Here is an 18,604-nt window from a genome sequence, read left to right on the forward strand (position 1 = left end):
GTGTTTTCTGCGCCTCACCTGCGGGAGCGCAGGCTCTCAAGGCTTCCGGCCCGGCTCCCCGGTCAGATCCTCGGACGCTTAAGCTCCCAGGGAGTCCCGAGAGACTCATTTCCCCGGCGGCTCCGCGTTGCGGGCGCCAAGCGGAAGGCTGGAGCCAATGCCCGGGATAAAACAGTGTCTGATTGTCTGCCCGCCCACCCCCGGCCCAGGCCCGGATGAATGGGCTGAAAGGGGATCCGAGCCGGGAGAGGAGCGGGCCCGCCCGGGCTGAGCTCCAGCTGCAGACCTGGGGGAAGGGCGATACTAAAGCCCCCTTTTCCACCTTCCAGGCCGGCTCAAATGTCGTCTTCTCCACTAAGCTTTCTCCCGCCTTCCTTTCCTTTCTTAGAGTTCCCATAATACATTCGAATCTCCACCGTTTGTTAAGTCTTTCTTGCCCTTTCTTCCTACCTGCATCCCAAAAATGTGAGCAGGGACTTGATCTTTTTCAGTCTCGCATCACCTGCTGTTCAAGAGGCGCCCAATAAATGATTACTGGGAAAAACGAACAATGTTTCTGGTGACAGTATTTGTGTCTTTTAGTCTCAAAAATAAACTCAGGCCCCTTTTCCCTCAGCCGCACCTGAACTGGGGGCCCACCTTGCCTCCCACTCCCCACCCCAACTCCCCGTGGTCTTTGGGGACACAGGCAGATACTAGTAGGGATTCTTGCCTGCCTAGCATCCACCTCTCGCTGTCCCACACCATCAATTCAGTTTCTCTCCCCACCTCTGCCACTAGCTCTGCCCTCTCACTAACAGCCAGGCTCACTGTGTGTGTTTTTATGTGTATTGAGTACGGGAATGGGGAGACTTCGGTGAAATGGTCTCATTTTCCCCCAAACATCCCCTTCAGATCTTTTCTCCAGCTCCATTTTGCCAACTGCCCCCCGTGGAGAAGAAGCTGGGAACAGGGAAAAAAAGAATGGGGCACCAGGTCTGGGGAAGGTGAGGTTTGGGAGAGACAGGGAAAAGGACTGGGTTGAGAAAGGATGGCTCACATCCTGGCACTGGGTGGGAAGTCCTCTTCCTCCTACCCAAACCTTGACCTTTCCCCTTTGCATCAATATCACTATGGCAGGCTCCTGCTGCCACTCCCAGAGGGGAAGCCAAACCTGGAAAGGACAGTAAGGAAGACAGAACAATGGTGCCCTTCCCTCCAGCTTGTCAGCCCACTCAGGCAGAACCTTTCTAGCCCGAAATAAGGCTCTTCTGCTCCCTGTAACTGGAGAGCCCAGGGCAGGTCGTCTGAGGCTGAAGGCCTCAAGCGATGTGTACGTGCTAGGGAAGGGGGTGGGGTCTCTGAGGCAGGATAAACTAAAGGCTGATGGTGGAGCCTCAGTTTATGACAGCTCTGGGTAAGAGGCAAGGTATCAAGATCCTCCTCTGCCCCCGACACAGTGGAGGATTGATGGGCAGAGAAGGTGACATGCCCAAGGGGCCGAACTGGGGCCACCAGCAGTCCTTCTGACTCTCAGAGTCCCTATTTCCTCCTCCTTAACCGTAACAAGGACCCTCATACAATACTACCTATTTCCTATGTGGACCTAGAAGGGCGTATCCAGCCCCTTCCAGTCCCACCTTTGGATGACTACCCAGCTCCAGGATCCTTGCTTTACCAGGCCCAGAGCAAAATAGAAAGCAGGTGGGCAGGTCAGCCACAGAACTCAATGTGGGGCTCTCAGTGTCTGGCATGGCTTTGAGAGGTGCTGCTGCCCAGCTCCCAGGTGATAGGAACTGAGGACTAAGAAGTTCACATGGATCCTTTGTGTGTATTATCTCTGCTACCTCAGAACAGCTTCCCATTTTAGAGCTGGAAGCAATAGGGCTCAGGGAGTTGCCTCTTGACTTTGGGATTTAAGAGCAAACCAGGATTGAACTTGGGTTCTTTGATGCCTGATGGCAGGTGCCTAGGCAGGGGTCCCAGCCTCACTATAGCTCTGATCAGGAGTGAGTGGGTCTGGAGTCCTAGCGAGGAAGAATGGGTGAGCAGCCAGAAGCTACATCAGAAGGTATGGGGGACACACTGGAAGGGAAGTGGGTGTGTGGGCACAGATGGGACCAGACAAGGCTGGAGCACTGCTTCTCTGCTGGAGGAGGATAGAGAGGATGTGGGTACCTGCAAGTGTGCCTGTGTCTCGCTCACCCAGGAGCCCAAGTATGACCGGTGGTGCCCCGGAATACCCAGCAATGCAGGAGTATCCAGACACCTTCCTGGCCTCAGTTTCCCTGTCTGAGTGAGAGAAGGTAGCTGGCCACATTAGTGTCCAACTCTGCAAGGTTGCCAGAGTAAGACAACTGCATCTGAAGATGCCACCCAGAGACTGTTCACGACAGCCAGCGGGCAAGCCGGGGGACCACCCCCCTTCCCACTTTCTTTCCCCTCTCTCCCCTCTCCCCTACTTGCTCGCTGCCTGGCCCCGCCCCTCGCCTTCCTCCGGTGTGCGACGGGGGGCGGGGGGCGGGCAGAGCCGGGAGGAGCGAGCCTAGCGGACGCCGCCACCTGATCCCATCCAGGCGCTGAGAGGCAAGCCGCCGGCACTCGGCGCACAGGGCCCTGGGCACCCTCGGACCCCGTGTAGATTTCAAGACAAGGGTCCAGAGATAGCGGCGGCCGCCCCCAGCCCGGGCGAAAGGCAGAGCCCAGGCGCGCGGTGTGAGTACTGCAGTGGCCGGCCTGGGGTTGGGGGAGTGGGAGTGGACCAGACCGGGACGGGGGCCGAGAGGCGGGCGAGAGAGTATCTTGGGGGCCTAGTGCCTGGAAAGCATGAGGAGGGGGGGCGCTCTACCCCTGGAAAGTGGGAGAAGATAGGGTGAGCGGGCCAATCTGGCCTATCCCCTGTGGTGACCAGATCCCACTGGCAGGATCCCTGGGGGATGCTGGGATGAAATTGAGGGAGCGGGAGGTATGGTGCGGGTGGGCACTAATGGAGACAGGAGGATGAAGGGAATTCCGAGGCAGGGATGATGCGGGGGTGGATGAGAGAGAGAGGAGGCTGGGGGGCCAGGGGCAGACCTGGTGCAGGCTGAGGGGTTGGGGAGGAGGAAAAAGAGGGAGGTGGAAAGATTTGCTCTCCTGGGCCAGTACTCTGCAGACCCCTGAAATTACCCCTCAGTAATTTGCAGCTTCCTCTAGAGCACCCTGGGTCAGGGTCCCTCAACACTGGGCTGTCCCATCCCTCAAGTCAGGACAGGATGGAGTCTCCGGACCATCCAGCAGTCAGGGCCAAGTAGTCCAGTCCAGGGCACCCCTTCCTCTGAGTACATCAGTTTCAGCTCTGGAGCTCAGAGGAGACAGAGGAGAAAGGGCTCCTTTAGGAGGGTGGGCACCCAGGCCCATTTTCAAAGGTCTGGTAGGCTCTACTATTTCTTTGGTTCCCTAGAGAAAAGCAAGCAATTTGCAAGACTGGGCAGCAGCGTGAGGTAGACTGTTCTGACTAAAATTAGCACTGACATTCTGATGAGCCTGGGCGTCCTGACCTGCCTGGGATAGCTGGGAGAACTCTCTCCATGGAGAAGACACCAGGCAGAATGGGGAGTCGTGTGAAGCATCTGAAGGCAGGAGCCAGGGCCACAGCTCTAAAGCTTGGCCCCAGCAGCACCACCATGCACCCCACACCAGCCAGAAAATCAGATGTAAACCCAGCCCAATGACCCCTCCCTGACAGGCACTGCCTTGGCCCCATCTCCAAAACAGGCATCTTGGAGTCAAATTGCCAAGGCAAGGCAGGCCTCCCACAATGTCCGAGCAGCACCCTCTCTCAGGACCTGGAATGTTTAGCCTGGCCGAGTGCCTGCCCAGAGGAAACAGGGTTACTGCTTCCAAATACCTGAAGGTCTGTCATGGAGAAAAATGTTCTGTGTGCTCTAGGAGGGCAGCACTACCAAGAGTGCAGAATGGGAGGTGGAAGGGGCAGGCCAAAGCGGGTGCTACCACTGGCAGGGTAATCCGGGCTGTCCCAGAAAGAACCTGAACAGCTGTAAGTTGCTCAGAAATGGACCAGGCTGTATCGGGAGGTGATGAACCCTGTCACTGACAGTGGCCATACAGATGCTGGTGCCCACCTTCAGGGGCTGGTGTCCAGGGAATTCCTGCACGGAGGATGCCCTGTCCCCTACCCCTAAGCAGGCCTCAGACTGGGGCCTGGCTAGCTCCCCAGAGCTCAGCCATGTGGGAAAGTGGGGAAAGGCCTGGGAGTGGGAGGGGGGTACCAGGCCCCTGTCACTCTCTCTGTGAGGCCAGTTGAAGCCCTGCCCTGGGAAAGGTCCCCCATAGCTAGGCTTGACATCCTTGGCTGATTCTGAATCCTCTGAGAAATAGGGTGGTTCCTGCAAGTTTAGCGAAAGTGGATGTAGACTCACCCCTTCCCCTCTTGGGACACTTCTGTCTAATCACCAAGTTCTCTAAGCAGCAGGAATGACAGAGGAAAAAGGTGTGTATCCTTAGAGGGCCAAGGGCTCTCACTTCCTCCTGCAAGCAGCCCCAGCCAGGCCAGGCCAGCCCTTCTCTGCCCCAGCAATCCTTGAAGAAACAGGGAAGGCCTTAGACTTCCTCTGCTGTGCCCTTGGTTGCCCTCTGTGACTGGACCCTTCACCCTTGGCTCCGGCCGGATTAAGTCCGTCTGCAGGCAGGTGGAGGGAAGCAGCGATAAGGCCTAGAGAGAAGGGGAGGCATAAGCAGGACATCTTTCCACCCAAACAGGTTTAAATGTAATCCAGGATTAAGGCAGTGGGGTCAAGAAGAGAGACTGGAAGCCATGCCCAGGGCTCCTGGAAAAGGTGATGATCAAAAGGGTTTTCACATTACCTCACCCCTCCTGGGACCCAGGTGTCCTAGTTCCACATGCACATGCCCATCAAGTTCCAGGCTCCCCCTCCCCCATGGAGAAGGATATGTGTGAGGGCTGAAGCTGAACTTGAACCTGGAGACTAAGGCCCCACCCTAACTTGGGGACAGGCATCACTGCTGAAGCGGACTTTCCACAGAAGTTGCCCAGGATTGGGTTGCCCTTAAGCCAAGGCATTCCTGTGGGGAAAGGAGACTTGTGTGAGACCAAGCCCTCCTCCCTTCTCTCACTCCTGGGCTTACCTGGGATGGAAGCTCACCTTCTCCTGGAGATCCTCAGTAGGGCAACAAGCAGGAGCCACCTCTTACCCAACCCACACCCCCACCCAGGCTGCCATCCCATTGCTTTGGTCAGGCACTTTTCCCTGCAGAGTCAGCTGATGGGGCTGCCTGCGTTTCAGGTGTCTGGGGACGGAATCCAGATAGGGCTCCAGAATTTCAAGACCTTCCTTTCCCTCATGAATTTCTCAGTCTTGGGCCCTCAGGTCAGGAGCCCAGCTAGGAGCACTCAGGACTCAGAAGCATGCAGAATTGCCAGAGTCTAGGGCAAGGTTGGGGAAATCAGTTCTCTACAGAAATAGCATATACAGTGCCTAAGGGCATGGACTTCGGAGCCAGAAACAGCAGGTATGAATCTCATTTCTACTGTTACCAGCTGTGTAGCTATGGACAAGTGATACCATCTCTCAGAGCCTCAGTTTCCTTATCTGTACAGTGGGAATAATACCTATGTCAGGGTTATGGTGAGGACTAAATGGGAATAAGTATGTAATAATATAGTACATAGAGTAAGCTGCAGTATCAACTCAAAGCCGTATCGATCCAAGGAGGTGAAGGCCTGATCAGGGTTTCTGAGAAGCTCGGTTTCTCTGGGGAGTCAGGACAAACCCTGGGCTATAGCAATTGTGCAAGGAGTCCTGGAGGAGAGGAAACTTTGAGTTGAGACCTCTTTGTTCTGAGCTAAGCCCTGGCGCTGAAGCCACTCCACTGGGGAGACATGTACAAATGACCATGAGACAAAGACGAGTTAGGAGCAGGCAGAGAGACAGAGACAGGGCTGAGGGGTGGGAGTGGCTACGGCCTGAAGGGCTGGCTACACCCCAGACCATGTAATTCCACCCAAGACTAGGTTATCTGGAGCAGTGAGGAGATAGGGTCTTGGTAGCAGGAGGTAGGAATCTGATCTGCCCTGGCCTCTCTGCTCACCCCACCTCTTGGAGCTCTTTGCATCAGACCTGCTGGGGCCCAGAGCCCATCTCCTCTGCCCACTGCAAACCCATCTGCCTTCTTCTGCCAGGCTTCTCGGGAACACTGGCCCTGCTACCAGAGCCACAGGATCCCCCATGAGTGCCTGTGAAGGGAGTCCTGGATAGCGAGACCCTGGCTGGTCCAGGGGTGGGTACTCCGCCATGCCACCCATCCTCCAGCGCCTGCAGCAGGCCACCAAGATGATGAGCCGCCGGAAAATCCTGCTGCTGGTGCTAGGGTGCAGCACCGTAAGCCTTCTCATCCACCAGGGGGCGCAGCTCAGCTGGTAAGGGGGCGTGGCCTCGGCGAGGGGGCGGGGCCCCAGGGGGCCAGAGCTCCCCTCCCAGTTCTTCCACCTGTCAGAAGAGTCCTGCTAGGCTTGGCTCTTTCCCTCTATTCTGAATGTGCTTTCCCTTTAGGGCCACACAGCCTCCCTGGACAGGGACTGCTCTTCAATGAAAGGGTTGAGTGACTTGCTCAAAGTTACAGAATCAGTTAGCTGAGATCCGAATCCAGCTCAACTCCTTTCCACAGCATGCAGCTAAGCATCTCCGCAGCGGAAACAACTTCGCACGACTTCCCTAGTGCTAGGCAAGGCCAAGTCCCCTCACTTCTCTGAGCCCCAGTTTTCGCATCTATAAAGTGAGACATGGGGCTGGGCGCGGTGGCTCAAGCCTGTAATCCCAGCACTTTGGGAGGCCGAGACGGGTGGATCACGAGGTCAGAAGATCGAGACCATCCTGGCTAACACGGTGAAACCCCATCTCTAATAAAAAAAAAAAATACAAAAAACTAGCCGGGTGAGTAGGCGGGCACCTGTAGTCCCAGCTACTTGGGAGGCTGAGGCAGGAGAATGGCGTAAACCCGGGAGGCGGAGCTTGCAGTGAGCTGAGATCCGGCCACTGCACTCCAGCCCAGGTGACAGAGCCAGACTCCATCTCAAAAAATAAATAAATAAATAAAATAAAGTGAGACATGATGTGTGTGACGCAGCCAGTCACCCTCATACAGGATACCATGTGATTCATGGGAACCCCGACCCTATTCTGACTCACTGTGTGAGCCCAACAAATCCCTGCACCTCTTTGGGGACTTGATGTCCCCATTTTCTACACTGTCTGCCCCTGAGAATGGTGTGAATGGGCCCAGCCCCCCTTGCCAGATAATTTGCTGGTTTGAAATCCCAAACACCCATATTTTAAGAATGAAGCAACAGAAATGAAAGCTTCACGAGGGCTATGATTATTGTTTTTGTATATTACTGTATTTCTTGAGCCTAGCATAACCTGGCACATAGTGGAGACCCAAAAAATATTTGATGACTGAATGAATGAGGCTTTAGAGGCCTTAAGAAAAACATAACAATGGGTTGCTGCAGAGCCCAGTGCCAACCATCTACAAAGTGAGGAGCCAGTTAAAGAGTAAAAATGAGAAAGAACAAAAGGATTTAGTAACCATGTGAGTTGTCTCTAGACTTTGTGTAAGTGATCGTTCTCCTTTTGGCCCTCAGTTTCTACATATACAAAGTGGGATTCCTCAAGGATCTCCAGGGGTCTTTGTCCTTTATTTATTTCTGCATAAACAAATTATCTTAAAGCTTAGCAGCTGGAAACACAAACATCTGTTATTGTGGGTCACAAAGCCAGGTGCGGCTTACTGGGAACTTCTGGACCAAGGTCTTTCATAGAGTTGCAACCAAGGTGTTTGCTGGTGATGCAGTCTCATCTGAAGGCTTGACTGGAAGTGAGCAGCTTCCAAGCTCACTCACGTGGTTTTGACAGGCTTCAGGTCTTGAAGCGGGCTGATGGACTGAGGGCCTTAGGTCCTTGTGGGCTTTTCCCACTTAGTGGTACCTCCCTATAGGGCTGCCCACTATATGGCAGCTTGCCTCCCCCAGCATCTGTCATCCCGGATTGAGTGAAAGACACCAAGATACCAGCCAGTCACTTTCTATGATGAAATTTAAGAAGTGACATCCCATCATTTCTGCCCTCTTCTCTTTAGATGCACTGGTAAGTCCAGCCTAACTCAGGTGAGGGGAATACTCAAGGGCGTGAATACCAGGAGGCTAGCAGGTATCATAGGGGGCATCTTAGAGGTTACCCAGCACTGCCCTCGACCTTTCGATGAGTGCAGACTAGGCGGGCCGCACCGTGGGGCATCCCACAGTCCTTGGGTAAGGCCAGGGGTCAAGCAGCAGCCCCCTCACACCCTCCTCTCTGCACACCCCCTGGGCCTGGCAGGTACCCCAAGCTGTTCCCCCTGAGCTGCCCTCCTCTGCGGAACTCGCCGCCGCGCCCCAAGCACATGACCGTGGCCTTCCTGAAGACTCACAAGACGGCAGGCACGACGGTGCAGAACATCCTGTTCCGCTTCGCCGAGCGCCACAACCTGACGGTGGCCCTGCCGCACCCGAGCTGCGAGCACCAGTTCTGCTACCCGCGCAACTTCTCGGCGCACTTCGTGCACCCGGCCACGCGGCCGCCGCACGTGCTGGCCAGCCACCTGCGCTTCGACCGTGCGGAGCTGGAGCGCCTCATGCCGCCCGGCACCGTCTATGTCACCATCCTTCGCGAACCGGCCGCCATGTTCGAGTCACTCTTCAGTTACTACAACCAATACTGCCCGGCCTTCCGGCGTGTGCCCAACGCCTCGCTCGAGGCCTTCCTGCGCACGCCCGAGGCCTACTACCGCGCCGGCGAGCACTTCGCCATGTTCGCACACAACACGCTGGCCTACGACCTGGGCGGCGACAATGAGCGCAGCCCGCGCGACGACGCCGCCTACCTGGCGGGCCTCATCCGCCAGGTGGAGGAGGTTTTCTCGCTCGTCATGATCGCCGAGTACTTCGACGAGTCCCTAGTGCTGCTGCGGCGCCTGCTGGCCTGGGACCTGGACGACGTGCTCTACGCCAAGCTCAACGCGCGCGCCGCCAGCTCGCGCCTGGCCGCCATCCCCGCGGCGCTGGCGCGGGCGGCGCGCACCTGGAACGCCCTGGACGCCGGCCTCTACGACCACTTCAACGCCACCTTCTGGCGCCGCGTGGCGCGCGCCGGCCGCGCGTGCGTGGAGCGCGAGGCTCGCGAGCTGCGCGAGGCCCGCCAGCGCCTACTGCGGCGCTGCTTTGGGGACGAGCCAGTGCTGCGGCCTGCCGCGCAGATCCGCACCAAGCAGCTGCAGCCGTGGCAGCCCAGCCGCAAGGTGGACATTATGGGCTACGACCTGCCCGGCGGCGGCGCCGGCCCGGCCACCGAGGCCTGCCTCAAACTGGCCATGCCCGAGGTCCAGTACTCGAACTACCTGCTGCGCAAGCAGAAGCGCCGGGGCGGTGCGCGGGCTCGCCCCGAGCCCGTCCTGGACAATCCCCCGCCTCGGCCCATCCGAGTGCTGCCTCGCGGCCCTCAGGGTCCCTGAGCTCCGCAGGCCTCTAGGAGTATGGGTCCTGGGTCCTGGGTCCTGCCCTGCCCTCCCAGGAGTTCAGCCAGGGGCTGCCTCCATGTCCTGCCCCATGAGAGCTCTTTCTTTTCAAGGGGCTTGAGTCCCTCGCTGAACTTTGGGGTACGCCTCCCTATCGTGGGCTGAACCCCGCCTTCGGGCACGGCACTGATAGGCTGGATCCAGCACTGGGCCACCCTCTTCTTCCCAGCTGGTTGGTGATTTTGACTAGAGGCCTGAGGGCTGTCCAAAACTGCTCACTCTGCCTTTTTCTAGGGGCTGAGCGCCCCCGATCTGTCTTTTCCAAGTGGATAAGCCCAGGCCCCGCGGAGAGAGGCTGAGCCCTGGGGAAAGGCTGCTCTTGCTCTCCCTCCCAGGGCTTGAGGCTCCCTATACTTTTCTGTCTTCCAGGTTCTACCCTCCCCACAGACCTAAGCTGCTCCCAGGCTCTCAGAACCAAGAGTTCTTGGGTTGGGATTTTTGTCTGGTTGGTTTTTCTTTTTTTTAATAAAACATCTTTAAAATGTGCGAGTCGTATGTCAGTCATAGAAGCCGGATTCCCCACATTTGAAGATGAAACGGATTCCCAGGAGGAGCTGTGGCTGGAGCCATGAGGATGGGGGCGTGGACTCAAGGTCCCCCGCCACCTGGCATAGGCCCACAACCCTCCTCAACTGCTTGACTGACTAGGCCCCCAACACAGACTGGCCACCTCAGCCCCACTCACTTTCCACATCGTTCTTTTTCACAAAATTCTGCAACGTTTACTGAGCATCATCTCTGTAACTTGGAGATACAGGTGAACCAGGCAGATAGGGCCTTATTTTTATGCAGCTCATGGGGAAACTTTGGAACAGGAGCAAGGCAGGTAAGCAAAGAGGAAGGACTGGAGGGATTAGAGCAAAACACCTCCTTGGGTGGAAGGAGGATCATTTTCAGGTAAGGAGCTGCCTAATTCAGAATTTGACCTCCCCCTGTGAATCACTGATTTCACTAATGGCCTGCTTCCCTCACAAGAAGACAACTCAGACTCAGATGAAGACCAATCCCTTTCTGCGATTTCCTTTAACACAGCAAGATATCCAGCACTTCGAGGTGAAATCTCCCTTAGACTGACTAGCAGAGAATCGGGACTTTTTCTGTTACTTTCTTCAGAGCTATATCGACATATCTGGACAAGTCATAAAAACAATAGCTATTATGGTCTACGGTGTGCCAGCTACCGTTTAAGGGCTTTATGTATATTAACTTTGGAGATGGGTGCCATTTTCCAGGTGAGGGAACTGAAACTTGGGGGAGATTAAGTCAGGGTCACACAGCCAGAAAGTGGCCACTAGGATCTGAACCAAGACAGTGTGGCTTCAAAGTCTGTGCTCACAAGCGCTGTCTGTAGTGCCATTCAAATAAAACAGATCACATACCACAAGCTAGGCTGACTCCCAGCACCTTCCCCCAAAATAATGTAAAGGGAAGAACCAAGACATTGCTATCAGCAACTCTTTATCCTGTTTTTCATGGAAACAACGGTTGACCTGTTTGGACAATGAACATTGCAGTGATTGGTTGGCAGGATGCATGACATGCTGGGCTTGAAGGGGACTATTGGTATGGCACCCCACTTTTTACCAGCAGAGCTCTGAAAAAGGCAATAATTAGAATCATGCAAAAGCATAGTTATTTTTCTGACATTAAGCAGCAGTAAAGAATTGTACCAGACTCAAAGTGCTCTGTCCAAAAACAGGTGTCCTCTGGCCCCCAGCCAATAAGGTGCTTGCCATTGTCTCCATCTGCACCCCCAGCCCTAGCCTCTGGCCGTAACTCTGCCGGGAACATCCTTCACCTTGCCCTCAGTTGGCCTGGAAAATTCAGACATGCCTTTAAATCTACTTTTTTTTTTTTTTTTTGACAGTCTCACTCTGTCTCCCAGTCTGGAATGCAGTGGTGCAATCTCGGGTCACTGCAACCTCCACCTCCCAGGTTCAAGGGATTCTCCTGCCTCAGCCTCCTGAGTAGCTGGGATTACAGGTGCCTGCCACTACACCCGGCTAATTTTTGTATTTTTAGTAGAGATGGGGATTCGCCATGTTGGCCAGGCTGGTCTCGAACACTTGACCTCAGGTGATCTGCCCACCTCGGCCTCCTAAAGTGCTGGGATTACAGGCATGAGCCACCATGCCTGGCCAAGTCTGCTTTGATAAGTGTCCCAGTTCATTATGTGTTGCCATAAAGAAATGACTGAGGCTGGGTAAATTAAAAGGTTTATTTGACTCAACCTTGATGACTAGAAAGTTCAGGATTGGTATCTGTATCTGGTGAGGGTCTCAGGCTGCTTCTGCTGGGGACCCCAAGTATGCAGAGACCACAGGGGAAGCAAGGGGGTCACAGGAGGTGCCAGGTCTTTTTAACAACCAGCTCTTGGAACTGAGAGTGAAAAAACACACTTAGGCCGGGCGCGGTGGCTCAAGCCTGTAATCCCAGCACTTTGGGAGGCCGAGACGGGCAGATCACGAGGTCAGAAGATCGAGACCATCCTGGCTAACATGGTGAAACCCCGTCTCTACTAAAAATACAAAAAAACTAGCCGGGCGACGTGGCGGGCGCCTGTAGTCCCAGCTACTCGGGAGGCTGAGGCAGGAGAATGGCGTGAACCCGGGAGGCGGAGCTTGCAGTGAGCTGAGATCCGGCCACTGCACTCCAGCCTGGGCGGCAGAGCGAGACTCCGTCTCAAAAAAAAAAAAAAAAAAAAAAAAAACACACTTAATCCTCAGGGAAGGCATTAATCTTTTCATAAGAAATCCACACCCATGAGCCAAACACCTCTCATTAGGTCTACCTCCAACATTGAGGATCAAATGTCAACATGAGGTTTAAGGGACAAACAGCCAAACCACTGCAATAGGCCTCCCCTGGCCTCCCTGGCCGCCAGGCAGGCGGGCCCTCCTTTATAAACTTTGCCCCACCTCAGTAGAGAGCACAACTCTGATCTCAGAAAAATCTGGAATCAGGGGCAAATGGAATCATCAGGTACTAAGAGAGGGTTCTCTGTTTGACTCAGGGGCAAGGGCAAATCCTAAAGCTGAGCAGGGGCTCTGGAACTCTTTGGTGGGAACATCTCCAGCTTCAGCCACAACCCAGGGGAACAGGCCTCAGCCCCTGGGACCCCAACCCCTAGGACTCCTGCAAAGAGGCTCTTTCCACCAACAAACACTGGGTGCTGCCCACTCTGTGCCTACTTAGAATGGTCCCAGAACTTTGGCAGTGAGTGAAACGTGGTCCCTGCCTTGAGGAGCTCACCCTAAGGTCTAGAGAAGATATGGAGGCAGCAAACCTGGCCAACAATGACTCGATGGGGATGATCTTGCCTTGTGATTAACCACTGGGGCTCTGGAGTTCAAACCCTGGCTCTGCCATCTACCAGTTACATACTTTGAACTTAGCCTTTGAGTCTCGCTTTCCTCACCTGTGAAATAAACAGGCCCCTAGCACAGGGCCTGGCACACAGAGGTTCTCCCAAGATGGCATCTCTGGTTTCATCAGGACTCCTCCAGGGTCAACATCTTTCATGTTGTAGATGTTACAGTTTGACACATCTATTAGAAGAGTTTTTCCACAGATGGAAGAAAGCATTTTGAGGAAGGGGTGACTTTTTCTACTTTCCCCAAAGCCATGGTATGGACTATGAGCAGCCTTGACTTTTTGTTTGTTTGTTTGTTTGTTTTGAGACAGGGTCTCACTCTGTTGCCCAGGCTGGAGTGCAATGGTGCAATCATAGGTCACGGCAGCCTCCAACTCAAGTGATCCTCCCATCTCAGTCTCCTGAGTAGCTGGGACTATAGGCTCATGCCGCCATACCCAGATAATTATTTACTTTTTTTTGTAGAGACAGGGTTCTCAGTATGTTGCTCAGGCTGGTCTCAAACTCCTGGACTCAAGTGATCCTCCTGCCTTGGCCTCCCAAAGTGCAGGGATTGTAGGTGTGACTCATCGCACCCAGTCCAGCCTTGATTTTCATGAATATAGGAAGCACAAAGTGTGTAAGGAGCAAAGAGGAGGACAGGAATGTCTGCCTGAGGTCAGGAGAGGTTCTCTGGAGAAGAGATGTCCCAGATGAGAACAGGGATGGAGGAAGGGGCTCTGGACAGTGGGAACAATACATGCAACATGCAGAGATGCTGGGCCCTGTGAGACAGGGGTGCTGGGCCATCTGGCTGGGGAGAAATATGCCAGTGCCAGATTATGAAAGCCCTTGAATGTCATGCTTAGAAGTTCAGATTGAGGCCGGGCATGGTGGCTCATGCCTGTAATCCCAGCACTTTGGGAGGCTGAGGCAGGCAGATTGAGGTCAGGAGTTCCAAACCAGTCTGACTAACATGGTGAAACACTGTCTCTGCTAAAAATACAAAAATTAGCTGGGCATGGTGGCGGGTGCCTGTAATCCCAGCTACTCAGGAGGCTGAGGCAGGAGAATTGATTGAGCCTGGGAGGTAGAGGTTGCAGTGAGCTGAGATGGCGCCACTGCATCCCAGCCTGGGTGACAGAGCGAGACTCCATCTCAAAAAATAAAAAAAAGAAGAGGAAGGAGAAAGAGAAGTTCAGATTGGCTAGTTTCTAAGGATCATGCGTATGAATCAAGATTCCTAGTCCAAACACAATGATCCTGAGGGGATGGAGCCTGAAGGCATCACCCAAAGTATCTGGAATGAGATTGTCAACAGCTTTGGCGACATGGACCTCTTGGAGTCCCTCCTTCATGGTTTCTATGCCTATGGTTTTGGGAAGGCCTCTGACTTCCAGCTGCAAACCAGTCTTCCTCCTATCAAAGGTTATATTGTGGTTGATTGCTGAAGCCCAATCTGGGGCTGGGAATATGGCTACATTTGCCATATTCATTCTGCAGCAGATTGAATTGAATCTTAAGGCTACCCTGGCCTTGGTCCTGGAACCCACTTGAAAATTGGTTCAGTAGATGCAGAAAATGGCCATGGCATTAGATTATGTGTGTGCCTCCTGTCACACCTGCACTGGGGGCACGCACATGCATGTTGAAGTAGAAGCAGAAGCTGCAGATGAAAGCTCCCCATGTCGTCGTAGTACTCCTGGCCACGTATTTGATACGTTTCACTGGAGACATCTGTCTGCCAAATACAGCAAGAGGCTTGCATTGGATGAAGCTGATGAAATGTTAAGCCAAAGATTCAAGAACCAGATCTATGCCATATTCCAAAACCTCAGCCAGTCACAGTGGCTCACACCTGTAATCCCAGCACTTTGGGAGGCAAAGGAGGGAAAATCACTTGAGCTCAGGAGTTGGAGAATAGCCTGGGCAACAGAATGAGACCACAGTCTCTACAAAAAAATTTAAAAATTAGCTGGGCGTGGTGGCATGCACCTGTAGTCTCAGCTACTTGGGAAGCTGAGGCACAAAGATCACTTGAACCCAGGAGTTGGAGGTTGCAATGAGCTATGATCACACCACTGCATTCCAGTCTGTGTGACAGAGTGAGATCTGTCTCTAAAAATAACAATAATTAATAAATAAAACTCAACAGCAACACTCAGATGGTTTTGCTATCAGCTATAATCCCTTTTGATGCACTTGAGGTGACCAAGAAGTTCATGAGGGACCCTGCCAGAATCCTTGTCAAGAAGGAAGAGTTCGGCCGGGTGCGGTGGCTCACACCTGTAATCCCAGCACTTTGGGAGGCCAAAGTGGGCAGATCACGAGGTTAGGAGATCGAGACCATCCTGGCTAACACGGGGAAACCCCGTCTCTACTAAAAATACAAAAATAAAATTAGCTGGGCACAGTGGTGGGTGCCTGTAGTCCCACCTACTCAGGAGGCTGAGGCAAGAGAATGGCGTTAACCCGGGAGGTGGAGCTTGCAGTGAGCCGAGATAGCGCCACTGCACTCCAGTCTGGGCAACAGAGTGAGACTCTGTCTCAAAAAAAAAAAAAAAAAAAAGGAAGAGTTCACCTGGAGGGTATCTGCCAATTCTACATCAGCATAAAACAAGAGGAGTGGAAGCTGGGACCACTGTGTGGCTTGTATGGAACCCTGATCATCATCCAGGCAGTCATCTTCACCAATACTCCAAGGAAGGCTGATTGGCTCACTGAGAAGATGCATGCCAGAGACTTAACCGTTTCTGCCATGCATGGAGATATGAAGCAAAATGAACAAGATATGATCATGAGGAGTTCCATTCTGGCCCTAGCAGAGCATTGATTACCACTGGTCTCCTGGCCAGAGAATGTGCCAGGTTTCTTTAATCATCAGCTATGACTTTCCCACCAACAGGGAAAATGATATTCAAAATGAGAGTCAGTCATGGTGGATGTTTTGACCATAGGGTGTGGCTCCTAACACAGTAACACCAGAAGACAGGGGGACTCCTCTAGACATCAAGACATTGTACATCACTGCCACTGAGGAGATGGCTCAGTGCTGTTGACCACATCTGAGGGGAGCTGATCTGCCACCTGGCCCCAGCCAGGTGTCAATCTTGGGACTGAGGCTGGGCGCAGTGGCTCACGCCTGTAATCCCAGCACTTTGGGAGGCTGAGGCAGGTGGATCACGAGGTTAGGAGATCAAGACCATCCTGGCTAACACAGTGAAAGCCCGTCACTACTAAAAATACAAAAAAATTAGCCAGGCATGGTGGTGGGTGCCTGTAGTCCCAGCTACTCAGGAGGCTGAGGCAGGAGAATGGCGTGAACCTGGGAGACGAAGCTCACAGTGAGCCGAGATCGCACCACTGCACTCCAGCCTGGGCGACAAAGTGAGACTCTGTCTCAAAATAAAAAAATAAAAATTAAAAAAAAAAATCTAGGAGCTGAGGAGCAGCAGGAGGTGGAGGGAAGGGAGCTGAGGGATGGACATCTTGTCAGTTTTTTTTTTTTTTTTTTTTGGAGACCTAGTCTCAATCTTGCTCTGTTATCCAGGCTGGAGTGCAGTGGTAAGATCTCCCCTCACTGCAACTTCCGCCTCCCGGGTTCAAGTGATTCTCCTGCCTCAGCCACCCGAGTAACTGGGATTACAGATGTGTGCCACCACACCTGGCTAATTTTTATATTTTTAGTAGAGACGGAGTTTCACCATGTTGGCCAGGATGGTCTCGAACTCCTGACCTCAAGTGATCCTCCCTCCTCAGCCTCCCAAATTGCTGGGATTACAGGCGTGAGCCACTGCACTCAGCCTTGTCATTTTTTTCTTTGAATAAATGTGACTTTTGAGGCCAAAAAAAAAAAGGAACAATGAACATTTAAGATGATTTTTTTCTTTGGGAGGGTGGGCTCTTGCCCCAGATGTCATCTGTTCTCTCAAAAAGCATTTATCCATTTCTCCCGAAAAAAGCATTTATCCATTTCTCCCGATCCCAGCTGAATTCCTCTGAGAATGATTCAAAAGGCCATACTATGTCAGTCAGTCTTATTTGTTGGGCCAAATCAGGAGGGAGATTTTAAAATATTTTTTCTAAAAGTTGGGATTGTTTTGCATGGAATGCTGGCATGAGTGGAATGGCCAGAGATGACCAGCAGGGGAGGCCGGGCTGTCCCCAGAGCTGAGAAGATCACTGTCTCTGTCCATCTACAGCTTGTTCCTGGCACAAGAGAGTGCCGTGGCATGCAAGGACAGCTCTCTTGTAGGTGATGGGGAGCCACTGAGGTAAGCAGGAGAAAGGCCTTTAGTAACAAGCTGCATGGCCAGGTGTGGTGGCTCACGCCTGTAATCCTAGCACTTTGGGAGGCCAAGTGGGGGTGGATCACTTGAAGTCAGGAGTTTGAGACCAGCCTGGCCAACATGGTGAAACCCCATTTCTACTAAAATACAAAATTAGCTGGGTGTGGTTATGCATGCCTGTAATCCTAGCTACTCAGGAGGCTAAGGCAGGAGAATGCCTTGAACCCAGGAAGCAGAGGTTGCAGAAAGCCGAGATCACACCACTGCACTCCAGCCTGGGCGACAGAGCGAGACTCCATCCAAAAAAAAAAAGCTGCAAATGCCACTGAGAGAAGGCACGTTAGTAAGAACAATGATACTAGCTTCTACTGAGCACTTACTGAATTAGGCTGTTTTTGCATTGCTATGAAGAAATACCTGAGTCTGGGTAATTAAAGAAAAGAGGTTTGACTGGGGCCGGGCGCGGTGGCTCATGCATGTAATACCAGCACTTTGGGAGTCCGAGGCGGGTGGGTCACGAGGTCAGGAGATAGAGACCATCCTGGCTAATAGGGTGAAATCCTGTCTCTACTAAAAGCACAAAAAAATTAGCCGGGTATGGTGGCAGGCGCCAGTAGTCCCAGCTACTTGGGAGGCTGAGGCAGGAGAATGGCATGAACCCAGGAGGCAGAGCTTGCAGTGAGCCGAGATCAACCACTGCACTCCAACCTGGGCTACAAAGCAAAAAAAAAGAAAACAAGTTTGATTGGCTCCCAGTTCTGCTGGCTGTACAGGCATGGTGCTGGCATCTGCTCAGCTTCTGGGGAGGCCTCAGGAAGCTTACAATTGTGGTGAAAAGCGAAGTGGAAGCAAGCTTATCACATGGCGAGAGCAGGAACAAGGTCAGTGCCCTCTGAGGCGAGGTGCCACACACTTTCAAACAACCAGATCACTGTGAACTCAGAGCAAGAACTCGCTGGTCGGAGGCTGAGGCAGGAGAATGGCGTAAAACCCGGGAGGCGGAGCTTGCAGTGAGCTGAGATCCGGCCACTGCACTCCAGCCCAGGCGAAAGAGCAAGACTCCGTCTCAAAAAAAAAAAAAAAAAAAAAAAAAAAAAAAAAAAAAAAGAACTCGCTGGTCACCAAGGGGATGGCACCAAGCCATTTGATCACCAAGGGGATGGCGCCAAGCCATTCATGAGGGATCCACCCCATGATCCAAACATCTCCCACCAGGCGCCACCTCCAACACTGGAGATCACATTTCAACCTGAGATCTGGGCAGGGCAGTGGGGACACACAGCCAAACCATATCACTTACTATATGCTAGGTCAGTGGTCCCCAACCTTTTTGGCACCAGGGAGTGGCTTTGTG

General features: G+C 53.3%; 1 protein-coding gene and 1 pseudogene across 1 annotated transcript; both read left to right on the plus strand.

Moving 5' to 3' along the window:
• The first annotated feature begins 2,511 nt into the window (after positions 1 to 2,511).
• GAL3ST3 (galactose-3-O-sulfotransferase 3) lies at positions 2,512 to 11,283 on the plus strand. Its single transcript, XM_033205169.1, has 3 exons — positions 2,512 to 2,694; positions 6,182 to 6,418; positions 8,376 to 11,283. Exons 2-3 carry the CDS (start codon positions 6,294 to 6,296, stop codon positions 9,544 to 9,546), a joined length of 1,296 nt encoding a protein of 431 aa, XP_033061060.1. The 5' UTR covers positions 2,512 to 2,694; positions 6,182 to 6,293; the 3' UTR covers positions 9,547 to 11,283.
• Positions 11,284 to 14,184: 2,901 nt separating this feature from the next.
• LOC117080639 lies at positions 14,185 to 16,020 on the plus strand (annotated as a pseudogene).
• Positions 16,021 to 18,604: the final 2,584 nt, after the last annotated feature.

Source organism: Trachypithecus francoisi, unplaced genomic scaffold, assembly GCF_009764315.1.
Source record: "Trachypithecus francoisi isolate TF-2019V2 unplaced genomic scaffold, Tfra_2.0 Lachesis_group8, whole genome shotgun sequence".
Lineage (NCBI taxonomy): Eukaryota > Metazoa > Chordata > Mammalia > Primates > Cercopithecidae > Trachypithecus > Trachypithecus francoisi.